At 47.7% G+C, this 16272-nt stretch overlaps 1 protein-coding gene across 4 annotated transcripts in view; it reads right to left on the bottom strand.

Moving 5' to 3' along the window:
- The window catches only part of TENM4 (teneurin transmembrane protein 4), a gene marked incomplete at its 5' end in the record, with an annotated part of 383392 nt that overhangs the window by 51959 nt on the left and 315161 nt on the right, over positions 1-16272 (bottom strand). For 3 of the 4 annotated variants that reach the window (XM_079707561.1, XM_079707562.1, XM_079707563.1), the window contains 4 exons: positions 6481-6501; positions 8677-8926; positions 11590-11733; positions 14159-14426. In XM_079707561.1, coding sequence (XP_079563687.1) covers positions 6481-6501; positions 8677-8926; positions 11590-11733; positions 14159-14426 — 683 coding nt within the window. The remainder of the gene's footprint in view (positions 1-6480; positions 6502-8676; positions 8927-11589; positions 11734-14158; positions 14427-16272) is intronic. The other variant, XM_079707560.1, reaches the window with a different exon arrangement.

The raw sequence follows: 16272 nt of genomic DNA, 5'->3' as shown, positions 1-16272 counted from the left end.
CTGGCCATTTTCACCAGACAGTGGGACACACACCATGCTAGGGGATTCAGGGCACAGACTGAGCAGTGTCTAGAGCACCAGTAAAGTAGGGGCACTCTATACCCCTGCAAGGTACAAGTAAGAGGATCAGAAGAGACTAGAAAGAAGCTATTTTGCATCTCATCAGGCATGCAAGTTTTGGGTCCTTTTGAAAAACAAAAATTTTATTTTACAGATTAGTAGGTTTTGAATTACATATGGAGACTGAGGCACTGTAATCTTCAGTGTCAGGTTCTCTGAAGGTCTTAGTCTGATTGCTCCTCATCACACCCATCCCTTGCTTTGGGTGGTGTCTTGGGGACTGGCCAGGCCTCCAGGCTCAAGGCTTTCCTTCCTGTTTCCTCTCCCTGAATACGACAAAGACGACATCATCTTCTCCAGCTGTCCTGCCTCTCTAGTCCTGACCCTACTGTCTCATGACCTCCTCAACAAAGGGCAGGGCTCTGCCTGCAGCCCGGGTCCTCCCCTAGCCATTCCTCCCTGATCTAACCCCAAACCCAACACGTCACCTCAATGCTTTCCCTTCCAGGACCTTCTAGAACCCTCCATGTCTTACAGGCTCATTCAGACTCCTCAGCCTGGCAGCACACAAGGCCCCTCATGCTCGGCGGCTGCTCTGTCCTCCCAGCCTCTTTCCTGCCATTTCCTCACAGACACCCTGTCCTCAGACATTCTGACAACTTGTCCCTCAAATGCGCCATTGCGCCCCTTTGCCCCTGCTCTTCCTGTTCTGGGGAATATTCCGTGCCCCCCCTTTCTTAGCCTGCTGAACTGCTGCTCATTCTTCAGGTGTCAGCTCAAATGGTACCTCTGCTGGGAAACCTTCCCTGACTTTTCTTCCCTGAGATTCATAACTGTTTACATCTGGGTTACAGGACACTTAACATAATGCTGTGGCTATTTATTTATGTGTCTGTCTCCCAAATCCTGTCAATACTTGGTGGGAAGGGACGGGGTTTTATTCTTTTCTGTATTTCCAATGTTCAGCTGGGTGCCTTCTAGCCCACAGCAGCCATTAAGTGGATGGACTCTCCATTCTTAGTTTATTTAAACAGTATTTTCAATCAAATTACTTACCTTTTTTTTTTTTTTACTTCTCCTTTGGGGGTGGTGGTAACAGGAGAGAGGTCCTGTTTATTTTGAAATGTCCCCTGTGACTAGCCCTATAATGCAACACAGATTTAATCTTCTCAGATGACACTGATTCCGGCTAAATAAGATGCAGTGACCTTAGATCCTACTCTGCAATGCTGGGGCAGCCTTGATATTTCTGCTTCCTGATGGCAGCTAGAGGAGGGGGGGATTACTTCATTTCTTCGTGTATCACTCATGATAAATGGTTGCTATCCACCTTGGCAGAAAATAGGTCCTTGAGGGAGTCTGGTGGGGGGCCCTGTCCACTTAGATTAGCCCCCCCGAGGTTTCAGCTCATGTCTTTCTGCACTGCCCTGGAGAAGTGCCACTTAGGTGACGTTTCTCAGGTCCGTGAATTCCAGAAGAGGGTGGCATCGTCAGGATTGTCCTGTGGCCCCCTCTTTTGTGCTCAAGGACAAATTTGCGGTTGGGGGGTCAGTTAAGTACAGGGGAGAAAGCACTAGCTTTGAACTGAGAGGATGTGGGTTCTCCCTTGGGCAAGTCACCTACATCGTCCAAGCGGTAGCTCCCTCAGGGTCAAATGACGGCATCTCTGCTCTGCTTTGCTCACAGGATTGTCATTAGGATCAAATGAAATTATCCAGCTCAACAGCCCTTTCCAGTTGGCAGAGAGCTCTTGGATAATCTTCAGCTCACTTCTTCCTCAGGCCACCTGCACCGGGAGTAGCGCCTGGACCCCTCCCAGGACCAGCATGACCAGAGCTGCCCGCTGCTGGTACGGAAGCATCTGCTACTACCTCCAGGTGCCAATTTGTCCCAGACACTGTGCTAGCATTTTATATGCACAACCTCATTTTCGTCACAACTACCATAGAAGGCAGGTGCTTTTTATTTATTTATTTTAAAAAAACTTTTAGAAATGAGATGAAAGAGGTGAAGTGACTTGAGCAGGGCCAGGAACTGCTAAGTGGCATGATGGATTTCCATCTCTGATCTGATGGACATTGAAGTCTCTGTTCTTTCTACTTCCCCACACTGCTTCTCAGGGCCTAGAAAGCTCCACTGCCTTTCTCTCCAGAGCACCTGCTCATCTCTTGGGATTTAGCTCCAGCATCACCTCAGCTGGAATACCTACCATTCCTGGATTCCTGGGACCCTGCTTTTCCCTCTTTCTTTTGCTGTGGTCCCATGAGACCCTCAGCAGACTATATTTTTAGTACTTCTAGCACCTTAAGACCCTTTTCTGCTTAGTTGTCTGTCTCCTCAAGGACATCTTGGACTCCTCAAGGGCAGGGCCTGGCTTCAAGTCCCTGGTGCTCAGCCCTGGGCTGGTGCAGAGTTAGTGTTCCAGAAAGGCCTGCTGAATTTATTAATCAGTGGGTGAATGATGATCCACCTGTCTGGGATTATAGACAGGAAACACCCACCGCTAAGGGTCTTAGGGTGATGGTTCTCAATATGGCTACACATCAGGTTCACCTGGAAAGCTTTTTTAAAAAAGCCTCACCCATCACATCCGAAGGGCCTGGGCCTCTGTCCCTTTAACATCACTCCAGTGATTCTGAGGCACAGCTAGATTTGGAAACCATGGCTTTAGGAGCAGTGCTTTTCAAACTTTAATGTACCCATGAATCATGCTAAAATGAAGATTTCAGTTCAGCAGTTCTGGCTGTGGCCTGAGAGCCTGCATTTCTAGCAAGTTCTCAGAGGATGCCGATGCTGCCTATCTGTACTTGGAGGAGCAGGACATTACTTAGAATACCCTGCAAGCCGTAAATGCAAGAGACGGGAGACGGCCTACCCCTGAGACCCCACGCCTGGTTCTGTGGACAGGGACCGCGTCTGATCCGATTCGGATCCCCAGAATCCTGAGGAGGGCTGGGCACAGAGTACGGTCATTCTTTTCTACTTCCTTAAACATAAGCCTGGTATCTCTGGAAGCTCTGTAAAATCTTCGAGGCTATAAGGTAGCAATCCTGAAGTTAATGAGCTGCCGTGAAGCCTCACTGTGCCCTCTTTCTGGACAATGTAGGGAATTTCCTAGTAGGAGCTGTGAGCCCAGAAGTCTCTTGGGACGAAAGGCAATCTATTCCCTGCTTGTGAGCGAGCATTCTCCCTCTGTCTCAGGATAAGATCGCCTGTGCAAAGGAGCGTCCTTTGCCCACATCATGTAGCAGCCCTGGCAGAACTTGATTCACTGGTTCTCAGAACAAGTGGGAAGAGCTTGAGCATTGGAACCACACAGACATGGTTTTCAAATACCAGCTCCACAACTCACTTGGTAGGTGACCTTGGGCAAATTACTTCATTACTCTGAGCCTCAGTTTTTTCATCTCAGAAATGGGGATAATCACATCTATTTCAAAGGGCTACTTGAGGACAAAATTCTATAAAGAAGGCAAAGCTTTGAGCATAGTGCCTGTTCTATTAAAAAAATAAAAATGTCCCATTAATGGCAACTGGTCACCTTACGAAAACTCCAGAACATTTATGTTACTGCACAATGGAAAAGACAAGTATGTCATACTTAATACTGTCTGTCTAACCTATTTTCCGAGGCAATTAAGGTCTCTCTCAGAGTTAACATAATCTGTGTAGCTGGGTTTGATGGAGAACTGAGTCCAAATGTACTTCTGAACAACAGGCTTCAGACATTCCTCCGTGACGCTAGGGGAGAGATCTGGGAAAAGGTGAGGATCCTCGCTCCCTGAAGGGACGCAGGGAGGAAGATGCCCAAAGGACCAGGGTGGGGGTCTCTGTGTTGAGCATGTCCAGTATGGTAGGCTGAATTGAGGCTGTAAAGGTCAAAGAAAGAGACACATACCCACAGGCTAAGGGCACCAGCCTGGAGCCAAATGCTATCCCTGGGAGCAGCTGGAACAGTAAATGCTAATGGACGAAGAGGACAAAATTTTAGAATTTCTTTAATCTACTTCTGGCATTTACTGACGGGAACGCTAAGGCTCTGAGAGAGGAAGGGATTTACCAGTATCCAGGTACCAGTTAAAATCAGAGCCGGAGCCCTGGTCTTTTCCCTCCTGATTGTCTTTAGAAAACTGGAAGGCAGAAAAAAATTGTTTTTCCCTTCCGCTTTGGTTCACTTTCTAAATAGGTTTTAGCACGTGAGAAAACAATGAATTGAGAGAGGGCAGGAATCCAGCCCTGAAATCATACCATGGATACATCAAAAGATTGCTAAAAGTCAGAAACAAAAAGGTACCAAAACCACAACTCTCTCAATTTATAGATGATGCAATTGGAAACCAGAAAAGCTAAGGGACCAGCCCGAGGCCGCATGAATACACAGCAAAGCTGGACAAGTGCCCTGGCTCCTAACTCTTCCCGGCTAGGTCCCCCTGTATCCCGGCTGTGTCCCAGGCAGTTACCACCACTGATTGGAGGTTTTAATGATAAATGCTAGGTTTTCATCCAAGATTTTCATATGAAGTGTACTGTGTTTTCTATAAAACTGAACTTGAGGGCACATATCACTTCATAGTTCAGTATCATTCATACAAAGATCTTTGGAAATCTCTTTTCTATTTCAGTGTCAGGAAAAAATATTCCTCTGCTTAGAAGTGGGCATATTTTCCCATTTCTAATGATGTAAACCATGAAAACAATTATGTTTCCCTGTTTAATCTGGCTTCCAGGAAGCTCAGAGTCTTATTTGATGTGTAATCACATATATGTGTTTCCTCCTTTTTTCTCTTATTTCCAAACTCTACTTAATTTACTTTAATACATGTGCCTTTGGTTGTAAGAGGACTGAACTCCTTTTTGAGGAAAAATGGAGACATGATCATCATCATATAATTGTTACGATGATGATAATAACAGTAATAATAGTAATAATAATAATAAATCATCAGTGCTCCTCTCTCCAAGGGATATTTTATTATCCTCAAGTTAGAAACTAATGATCAGACAGATGAAATAAGTTTTTCAAGGTCACACAGTTGGGGAGCTTCAGTTTTCTCATCTGTAAATTGGGTGTATCATGAATACCTACTTCACAGGGTGGTCTGGGGGTGAACTGCTATAATCCATGTAAAACACTTAACCCCCTCTCGGCTACACATTAAATGCTCTCTACATATTATTATTATTATCTTAAAAGACTATATATGATTGTTACATTAATACTATATCTAATTATATCTATATAGTTATTAATTACATTATTAACTATATAGACATGGACATAAACATTATTGGATTTCTGGGTCTGTCTGACTCTTTCTACCATCCTTATCCCAAGTAAGCACCACCCCATGTGCCACTTTGATCTGAGCCACACATGGATAACTGAGAGTCACCCAGGTAGCAGTGCGAGCCACATCCCCATCTGCCATGGCTACTTTCAAGTCACCCAGATGTGTGTGAGGCTTGGGGACTCTGAGGTGACCATTACCCAGGAGTCACACGAGTGCCACAATGACAGGGGATGCTGACAGGCAGACATTTGTCTCGGTGTGTCTGACGAGGACCACTTCTGCTTGTCACAGGGTCACTGTGAGCCTACACGACAAATGTACTCTGTGACAAAGTTCCTGTTTGGGGGCTGCTCCCTTTGGATGGTCTGTATGGTCTGGAAATTCCCCCATTCTCTCCTTGCTGGCAGACCTTCTGGAGAGGTCCCCTAGCAACCCAGCCTCCAAAGCCAAGGCACCTGGAATGCCCACAGAAATACAAATGTGGGGCTTCCCTGGTGGCACAGTGGTTGAGAGTCCGCCTGCCGATGCAGAGGACACGGGTTCGTGCCCCAGTCCGGGAAGATCCCACATGCCACGGAGCGGCTGGGCCCGTGAGCCATGGCCGCTGAGCCTGCGCATCCGGAGCCTGCGCTCCGCAACGGGAGAGGCCACAACAGTGAGAGGCCCGCGTACCGCACAAAAAAAAAAAAAAAAGAAAGACATACAAATCTGAAGCCTGTCTTCTTCCAGGATCTTTGCCTGAATGAGACATTCTCAGGACTTCCCACTGTGACCCTCCAAGTCACAACACAGTTAGGATAATGTCATCATTCATTCAGAGTATAAGCAGACTGGGGTGTTCAAATTACTAGGCCAAGGTTAAAATTTCCCCCTATTACTCAGTCTGTCATGTCCACAAATGACCAGAGTAAGTGCTGCACTTTGGTAGAGATGAAAGGAGTTCAGGCTCTCCCAACCCACCCCCACCATTATTAATGACTTTCTCTCATTGTAGCTGATTTACCCCAATCCGATCCAATCACACAGGATTCGTTTGCCATTGAGCGATCTGAAATTGATAGGTGCAGCTTACCATACAGCATGCAACAAGGCAGGGGAGAGACAGGAAATTCTCCACCGGTTGGCTTACCTATGTCTGAAATCTTTATTTCTGACAGAAGACAGGAGAGCAGGGAATAGAAGAAAGAATGAAGTGTTAGCAGCAGGGTTAGAAGCATTATTAGCAGCCTGAAAACTTGACAGCAATGGTCCTGTACAATACTATAACAAATAAAGACTCAGCAGCTCTGACACTGATATATTTCATATTGGCTATTACTTGTCAGTGAGCTCACTCATAAGCAGCTACGTATCACAGAAGAGGCATGGTTTCACCTGCGTCAACACTGCTGACTTACGGGAAGAGGATGAGGTTGACCCAGGCTGCTTTCACCAGGGTAAGACAGAGGCTGGAATAGTCGATCCCCTCCCCTGTACAGAGAAGCACTCCCAGAGATACACACACTCAAAGCTGCATCTCTGTGTGCACACTGCCCGATGGAGAGCTACCCAAACCTGTGTAGCCCACCACAATCCTCCTCGGAATAGAATACAGAATTGGAGATACATTCTAATTAGAAGGGAGAGGGTGACACAGAGAAACAGGCCTGGGAAAAAAGACTGGAAGGAAATACACCAAGATGATAGTATGTCGACAAATTTGTTTTTCTTTACAAATTTAATTTACTCCTCCCTTCCTTACCCACTTACCGTCTTTCATGATCTCCCCACAGCTGTGGCAGGGAGACAGGGAAAATGGGGGTCGCTTATTTAAAAGATGTGAAAATGGAGGCCCAGAGAGGGTAAGTGGTCCAGTTCTAGTTTCTCTGCCAAGGTGGGCTGACCCCGTAGCCCACGGCTCTTTCCATCATGGCACGGGAAAGAGAGAGATGATATGAGCAGCTGACTAAAGCAAATACACTCAAGAGTTCCCTCTTCTCTGGCAGATGTCTACACTGGTCAAACTCACAAAAGACAGAAAAAGAGGCAGATAATATCCCACCAGCGGCCCGCTTCTCATTCAGCCTGATACCTGATTTCCCGTGAGTCTACAGAATGTGAGCTTCTGATTTTCTCGTGGCCAAAGACCTTCTCCATCCTTTGTGCCTGTGTGGGCCGGTGAGTACCAGCACCCTCATCTTGAGGGCCGTGACAGCTGTGGTCAGCCAGTGAGTCTTCCCCTCCTCTCTCGCGTGTGCTGCAGAGTGAGACTCTCAGCGGGCACTTACCTCCCGGGAATAACTAAGCATGGCATTCAGCCACGGTGATCCTCACCGGGCCATGTGACAATTCTTGGGCAAGGCAGACTGCGTGATGGCCTTCTGGGTTGGGCCTGCCAAGCCGGACCTTGGGCAGATTCCTTAAATTCCCTGAGTCTCCTTTATCTTATTTGTCAGGGCAATAGTAATACATATCTTGCAGAACTGTTATACTAGGCAAATAGAAGAGGCCTCGCAAAAAGAGAGTTTCCTTTTCCCCTGGCCGCTTTCCAGCTCAAGGGTCCATCCTGCTCACAAGGACCCCGGCCCAGGAAATGGGCAGATCCCAATCCTTAAAACAGTTGTGAGGAACCTGGTACAATTTCTCCTGAAAGGGAAAGTTGGGCTCCCCCATCTCTAACCACAGCTTCTCTATAACCCTGGAACCCACCCTGTGACTGGTCTGGTTCTGAAAAGATCTGGTTTAAGGAGGCGCAGAGACATCCAACATATGAGGCCCTTCCCCAAGCTGTGAGTGTGGCTGTGCTCCATCCCTCATGGTCAGAATGGGGACAAGGAGAGGCTGACAGCTGGCTCTGCTGCACCTCTGTGTCTTAGGAGCAGCCCATGGGCCTTATCTCAGTGTGGGGCAGCTGCAGGGAACTTCTAACTCCGACACGTGTTAAGTAACAGGGCCAGGCTTGGTAACACTGGCACCAGGGCCTAGTCCGTGACACCATCCCTTGTCCTTATAAAAAGACTCATGTGACGAATTCCAATCAGTTTGGTGCCAGGAAACAGAAAAAAGATTCAAGGGCTTCCAAGGGCTCCTCGGTTGCTGGCAGCCTTCTACAGCATCTGGATGCCAAGATATCTCCCTGTCCCAAGGGCAGTCTGTCTTCATTGCAGTGCCCCGTGAAAAGCAGCGCCTGCTTCCCCAGAGCCCCCAGCTCACAGTTTGGCCTCTGGGGAGTGACAGGTGAGGCTCTGTCCTGTCCCCTTCTCGGGCTGGTGGGTCACACCACGTGGACCCACAGGATTGCAAAGGGACATATTAGGAGCTGTGAGGGAGGCCTCACCTTACATACCTCAACTCCAGGATGTTGGTGACATTCCCGGAGGGGAAGATCCTTCGGATGTAGTTGAAATCTCCCACGTAGAGGCTCCCATCAGAGCCGCACGTGAGGGCCACAGGGGCCAGGAGCTTGTTGCCGTCGGCAAGGCCGTTGCAGCTGGGGCAGGAGATGCTTCTCCGGCGCCCATTGCCCATGATGCTCCCGATGACAGGAGGCTGCTGAGACACAAACTGGTTCTCCCCGTTCCCTTTGTGCAAGATGCCTGGGACAAGGACGGAAGAACAGAATCACCGACGGAGCAGGAGACGGCTCTCCCCTGTGGCCGGCCACAGGGTCGCCTTGCTTTCGCAAGGAATGCCAGATCCCTGCCTACCATTTCCAGACTCATCTCCCAAGGCTGCCTCGCCCTATAACGAAACCCAGGCCGTCCTGGACAGGCCACACTGCTTTGCTGATTGAATTCCCATGACAAGTGTGTAAGACAGGTGCCATTATACTCCCTGTATTAACGGGGGAGACCTGACATCACACAGATGACAGTAGAAGCGCTTCTGAGCGCTTCCAGGCTCTGAATCATTCAGCCCCGCTGCCTCCCAAATAGACTGAACACACCTCACGTGCCTAGCCTACGTCTCCATCACGACACAGAATTCTTTTTTGCACTTATCTGTTTTCTCTCTTTAGAGTGAGACCATTTCATGTGCAGAGACAATGTCTTTTCCCTTCTGTATTCCCACGGCCTAGCACAGACCTGACACAGAGTAGACACCAGTAAATGTTCATAGAAATACACAAGTGAAACTTCCAGACTCTTCTCACTGAGGTGGAGTCAAGAGACTGGGGTTTTTACCTGATTTTGATACTAATGGGCTGATCCCAGATCTTGCATGGGTCCCTTCAGTGCTTTTAACTGCCCCTGGGCCTCAGTCTCCCCACCAGCAAAATGAAGGGATTGACCTCAGTGGCGTGCAAGCTGCATCCCATATCTATACTGTCTCTTCTCAGGCCCAGCTCATCCTTTAACTCCTGTACTGTTGCTACAGCCTCCTAATTGGACTCTGCCTCTGGCCTCACCCCTTCCACACTGAAGCTTTGAGTAAGTTTTGGTTTTTATGGTCACAAGAATCTTCTCCCAGGCTGTCATCTGTTAGCTTTGCCCTTTATTGAACAGACGTCTTTCATTTTTACGTAGTCTAATCAACCATTTTTCAATTCTAATGTTCGTGCTTTTTTTAGGGTTTTAGGGAATCTTTCTCTGAGATCATACATACATTCTCCTGTATTTTCTTCTATTAACTTTAAAGATCTTTCAAATTTAGCTCTTTAATCAAACTTTTAAATTTATTTTGTGTACAGTGTGAACTTAATTTTTTCCTCCACACACTGAGCCCATTTCCCCTAATACCAATTTCTAAAACACCTATCCATCCTCCGCTGACATGTGATGCTACCTCTACCATATATCATGTATACATGGTGCGTGGCAGGAACTTGTACCCTATCCACCCTGTCCTTCTTCTATAGTTATAGAACTGTGCTGTTTAGCTGGACATGTGACTGTCTGGACCTGACTACAATCCCCAGCTCCTTCTGCAGCTACACTTGGCAGGTAACTGGTTAAAGGTGTGGAAGTGGTGTGGGCAGCTGCTGGGAGGTGTCTCTACAATGGAAGGGGCTTGCTCTCTGTCTTTTTCCTCCCTCCTGCTGGCTGGAAAGTAGACGTGAGGGCTGGAGCTGAAGCAGTCACCTTGGACCATGACCTTGGGGATGGAGGCCTGAGTAGAACAACCCTGCAGAGGTCTAAACCAGCCTCGGGTCACCTACCTCCAGACTTTCAGGTGAGTGAGAAACAAACTTTTACCTTGTTTGCAATTCTGTTATTTTGGCTTTTCTGACACTCATGGCCAAATTACTACTCACAGGTCAGTTTCTGGATGCCTTGTTCTATCCCATGGAATCTATTTCTCTGTTCCTGTGACAGCACCACGCAGTTTTAAGTGTTGCAGTTTTCCTAAGATATCTTAACATCTGGCAAGTGCCTCTTTTTTTTGTTCTTATTTTAAAGACTGCCTTATCTATTTACAAATCTTTATTTTATTATAAACTTTAGAATTAGTTTTTCAATCCCACACCCCCCAAACATCAAAGCAGTGGCTTTGATAAGCATTCTTGCATCTACAGATTAGGCAGGAGAGATCTGACATCATTACCATGTTTACCTGTCCCATCCTGGGACACAGTTAGAGAGGGCTATCTAAACTACAGATCCGACTGTGTCACTTGCATGCTTTAAACCTTTCAGAGGCTTGAGATCTGCCTCTGGACGGAGTTGAAAGTTCTAATCTTCTTACCTGGGGCACCAGCTGCTCAAGCCCCCCACCCCGGCTCTGGCTTTTGCTATTCCCTTCATTTCACCCTTTGCTCAAACCACAATGAACCTTCTCTCCAATTACTCTTTTTTCAAGCTTCAGTGCTTTGGCACATGCTGTGCTCTCTGCCTAGAAAGTTCTCCCTCCTTGGCATACAGGGCTAATCCTATAGACCCTTTGAGACTCAGTTCAGAAGTTCTCTCCCAAGAGACACCCTGCTGAACCAAGAAGCTGAGTCAGGTGTTCCTCTTCTACAGCCCCCAGAGTGTCCCCGGCTCCCCTCTGTGATGGCACTGTCCCTGGCACAGCGTGGAAACTGCCTGGGAAGTGTCTGTCTCACCCAGAGTGTAAACCCTTGAAGCCCTTCACTTCTGCATCCCCGCTGCCTAGCAGTGACAAGGTAGCCAAGGAATACCTGTATTAACGCTTCTGACCGACTGATCACATATAAGACTATGTAATTTGAAGTGTGTGTTTCTTGCCTCACAGGGAAAAAAGCATATGAGAAAAGGGTCACACCATGGCCTGGTTCCTGAAATTGTACTAATTCACTCACCACTTTGGATGTTGAGGGCATGATGTTTGTCCAGGCTCCATCCTCCCAGCTTGGAAGCATCGATTTCAAAGCCCTGTAGCACTGCTGTTCTTTTTTCCCACAGGATCAGATCTGGGCAGGATTCATACTCATAACCCACAGAAACTGTAGAAAACAAAAGGCACAAAATGCACAGGTGAGCAAAGCCTCTTCTTTGGCTTTAGATCTGCATGCAAGGCCCCTGCTTGTCTTTGGCAGGAAAGGAAGAAGCATCAAATTCCTAAGTGGCAACCAGACCTATGTGCAATACTAACACTGGGCGGTTGAGCCTGAACATCCTTTTTTGGAGAGCAATCGTACATCATCAGGAAACATTAAACAAATGTTCTAAATACTTTATGAAGGACCCAGGTGAATTGATTCCAGGGAAATAATCTTTAGTATGGAAAATACTTTAGGCACTAAAGCCTTCACTGCAGCATTATTTATAATAGTGGAAAGTTGGAAGTAATCTAAAGGCCCAAAGAGGGGTGAGAGGTTGAGCAAACCAAGTGTATCCAACTGAGGAATACTATGCAGCCACTGGAAATTATGGTTATGAAGATCACAGGGTGACATGGAAAAGTGCTTATGGGGTAATGCTGAGTTGAAAGGACTGGTTCTATGCGGTATTAAATCTCTGTTAAAAAAAACTATACATGAAAAAAGAAAATAAAGTTTAATGTTAACAAGCAGTTGTATTTGTTTATAGAAATATGTTTGACTTTATTTCTATTTTTTGGTCCACTTACCACATTTTTATTAATGAACACGGTAATACTTTAATAAAGAAAAAAACTAAAAATCATTTATAAAGAATACATGGAAAAGGAGCTCAGTTAGGGAACTTTGAAAGCTAGAAGTTGCTCTGAGGTCTCAAAACTTGAAAATCCCTGGTTTTCCTTTTGTTTCATAAATCCAGGCCTCCTGGGTCACTGGGAGGCAGGCTAACCACGGCAGGCTCCCTGAGGCTGGGTTTGTGAAAATCCCAGTAACTGCCCTATGGAAAGGAACTGGCAGAGACAAGAATGCCATTTCTTCCAAGTATCTTTCTGTGTAGATGCTATTTTCCACTGGGCAATGCTCTATCACATGATCAAGACAGGAATTAACAATTGGGCAGCCCCTTAAAGTTTCCTTTAGGTGCCCTGAGAGATTGCTGGCCCGCTATGGCAGGAGCGAATGCATTGGAAGATGTCCCTGTGACCTCTTCCCTATGACCTTGAGTCCCTTAAGCAGCCACTCCGCCTCCTACTGGTCCCCTGTCATCTCAGGAAAGCAAACCTCAGCCCTTGACGTCTCTGTGCAGAGAGACCTTAACTGGCTGGTGGGCACTTAAATGTGCTCATTTCATCTAAAGAGGTAGTAAAACTTCACTGATTTTGAAGAGACCATAGAAGTAGTTTGGTTTACAGAAGGGATCGTAAACAGTGACGGGTGGCATCTTTGCTCCCAGTGTGCCCTATGGGCTGGGGCAGGATGCAAAACTACAGGGGAGATCTTGGGTAAATCCAGCTCAGTTCCTTCCTTATGTGGCCTTGGGAAGTCACCTCATCTCTCTGGTCCTCAGCTTCCTCATGCAGAATATGAGGACAATTTCTGACTCACAGGGTGGTTGTAAAGATTAACCGAGATACCAATGTACAGGGAGCACATCACCCAGAGCAGATGCTCAACAGACACTCTCTTATTGCCTGCCTTCCCTCCCTCCCTCCCTCCCTCCCTCCCTCTTTCTCTCTTTCTCTCTTTCTCTCTTCATTACTTCTCATCTGCTTCCTCACTCTGCCTTTGCCGAATCTAGAAAGGGAATGAAACTGGAGTGAGGTTCAAGTTGAGAGGGATTTCCTGGGCTGTTACTCTAAGTGTTTGGAGGATTAGCCCTGCAGGGGTTAGGACTGCTAACAATCCAGCTCTGAACCCTTTGTGGAGCCTTGCTCTCATCTGGAAGCTGAGATGAGCACAGCCAGCCCTGGAAGCCCAAGGTCCGAGTGGGGCTGGGACTCCAGGTGAGGCTGTAGTCACCTTCTGCTTCATCTTAGAGAAAAACACCAATAACATCAACAAAGAGACTCTCTGATTGGAAAGGAGGTAAAGAGGCCAAAAAGCCTTTCTGATGAGGAAGAATCTTAGCTCCTGCACCTCGATAAGACTGAAGAAACCCAGAAGCTCCAGACTCCCATATTTTTAATGGGTAAGTTCAGGCCCAATGGCTGGCGGGTGGGGCAGGGCTGGGGCAATGTCCACATGGCTCTATCTCTGTGGCACCAGCCTCTTTCAGCCCATCACATAACACCACAGTGCTCTTCAAGGGCCTATTTGGTTTTGTAGCCCTCTTTTTTAATGGTCAAGTTTTCCACATGCAGGTCTTTGAGTACTTTCTTTTAGGTCATGGATGGTCACTGAAAGGTCCTGACGGCCAACTAGACCTTAGGTATTTCTGAGAAGAGAAAGGGAGGAAGAAGAAACAAGGGAGGTGGAAAAAGAGCCCCGTGCCCCCAAGTCTTACTGTCTCTCTGAGGATGACACTGAGGCCTGCGGCTGGGAGGCTTACCGAAGGCTTCCGAGAGCCCAAACACCTTCTGGTTGTAGACGTCTGTCTTGTCCCAGATGAAATAATAGGACAAGTCTGGGGCTGCAGCAAACCACTTCCTGAAGAGGCGGCCCTCAACCGCCACCATGAGGTGGACCTTCATGAGGTTGAAGGGGATGGTGTTGTGGGTGAGGCTGATCCTCAGGACAGATTTGTAGCCGGGGGTACGGCTGCTCAGGTAGCTCAGCCTCATCTTGCAGCCAGAGATGGCGATTTCCTCCTGCAAAGCCTAGAGAGACAGATCACAGCAGGTGACGGTCACAGAATCACTGGTGGAGGGAAGGTGGCCACAGCCCCACATACTCTGGGTGCTCAAGAGGCAGAGGAGGATGCAGAGGAGGAGGAGGAGAGAAAGGGAGAGGAGGAAGCGGAGTGTGAAGGGGAGGGCAGGAAAGGAAGAGAAGGGAGGAGGGGGTGTGGGAGGAAAAGGAGAGTCAGAAGGCCTGGTTTCCGGGGCAGCTCTTACTCGGTACATCCCTGCCTCCATAAGCCCCAGGTCCCTCCTCTCAGCAGGGATGACGATGCTCATCTCATTGCATTAATGAGAGGATAACACGTGTAAAGTATTGATCATACTGTCACCTTTCATTCACTAGCTGTGTCATCCCAGAAAACTCATGGAACCTCTGAATCTCTGTTTCCTCACTGGATTAGCTTGACAACTGGGTAAGGTCACATACATAAAGTGCCCAGCACATAACGGACACTCAGTAAATGTTACTAATGATGACGGTGCTGCTGGTGCTGGAAGCAGGGGGCACTGGGGAGTTCCCTCTGACCGATGTGGACAGGTGGCTCAGCGAGAAGGCCTGCTTCTCTCTCAAAACTTTCCTAAAGGAAGATCTGTCACAAGTGGCTTTCCTCTTCAGGAAGGTAAACAGAGGCTAGAGATGTGGACCGAACCATTATGCAGGGTTGGGAACACAGGCTGCCAAGGACCTGCAGCTAAGGCCCCCAGCTCATCAGTAGAAAGAGGACAGATGGGCTGCATGGAGTCTGCGTGCTCCAAGGCTGTGCCAGAGTGGTGGGAAAGGCAGTGCTTTATCTACTGGTGCAATGTGCTCAGCTCCAAGATGGGAAGCTGAAATTAATGCCAAGATGTCCAGGCACATGGCAAAAGTGGAGAACTTTTATTGGCTTGATGCTCTGGGCTCTGTTTCAAGAAGGGGACGTTAAATCAATTGAGGCTAACGTATCCATTAAAAGGACAATGATTGTTTTACCCTCGTGGTCACAGGGGAACTGGGCCTTCACAAAGAAAGCCTCTTCCTTTCAATCCATGTCATAGATGGGTGTGAACTCCCACCCCAACCCATTTTCCTGAACACACGACATTTTCGGCATTGGGCCTACACCAAAGCAATCTTCCTAAATTTCAGCTCACAGGTTCTAGGCAAAGCGGGGCTTGAGTGCCATTCAGATGCTGTCATAAATATTTACTCTCCTTAACATACCCTTCAAAACGTACATCTCCCTGTACTTGCAAAGGCTAGCCAATGACAGGACTGGGAAAACCCAAGAGTTTGTTTTCATGTATTTCATGAATCTGAATAATAAGCAAGGTTTGTGACCTGGCTGGGCTCGTAGACACCCAGCCCAGGGAGCACTGTAAAGAGAGGGGGACCTTTCACCTCATTTGTTTCAAAGTCCCTGCTCCTGGGGAGATGTCTCGCTGGAGCTGAACCGGTGCTGAGTAACAAATCACCCCTCCCCAGCAAGCTCTGTCTCTGCTGACAACCATTCCATAAGAAAGGTCAGCCTGGCGGTGGAGACAGGAGACAAGCGCTGAATGTCTGAAAAGGAGTGAGGTTTCAACCTATGGGTGCAATGAGAATTCCGAAATGGTGGTGTTTCCTTCTTGAGGGCCGGCGTCTGAAGCCACTCAACAGGGCGCAGCAGAGAGATGTGCCTGCTTAGCCCAGCAAGAAATACATACACAAACATGTCTAAACACCCCGCTCCGCCAGCACCAGAGATCATTTATTAACCTGCACGTCGCCAGAGCTCTCATGAGGCTGGCGGGACGGCTGGGGCTTCTCCCCCAGTTTCTGCACTGCCATCCCTCCTCCTCTCCA

The sequence above is a fragment of the Hyperoodon ampullatus genome, assembly GCF_949752795.1.
Source record: "Hyperoodon ampullatus genome assembly, chromosome: 7".
Lineage (NCBI taxonomy): Eukaryota > Metazoa > Chordata > Mammalia > Artiodactyla > Ziphiidae > Hyperoodon > Hyperoodon ampullatus.
Note: the sequence above shows the minus strand (reverse complement) of the source record. Positions and strands in the feature narration are given on the sequence as shown.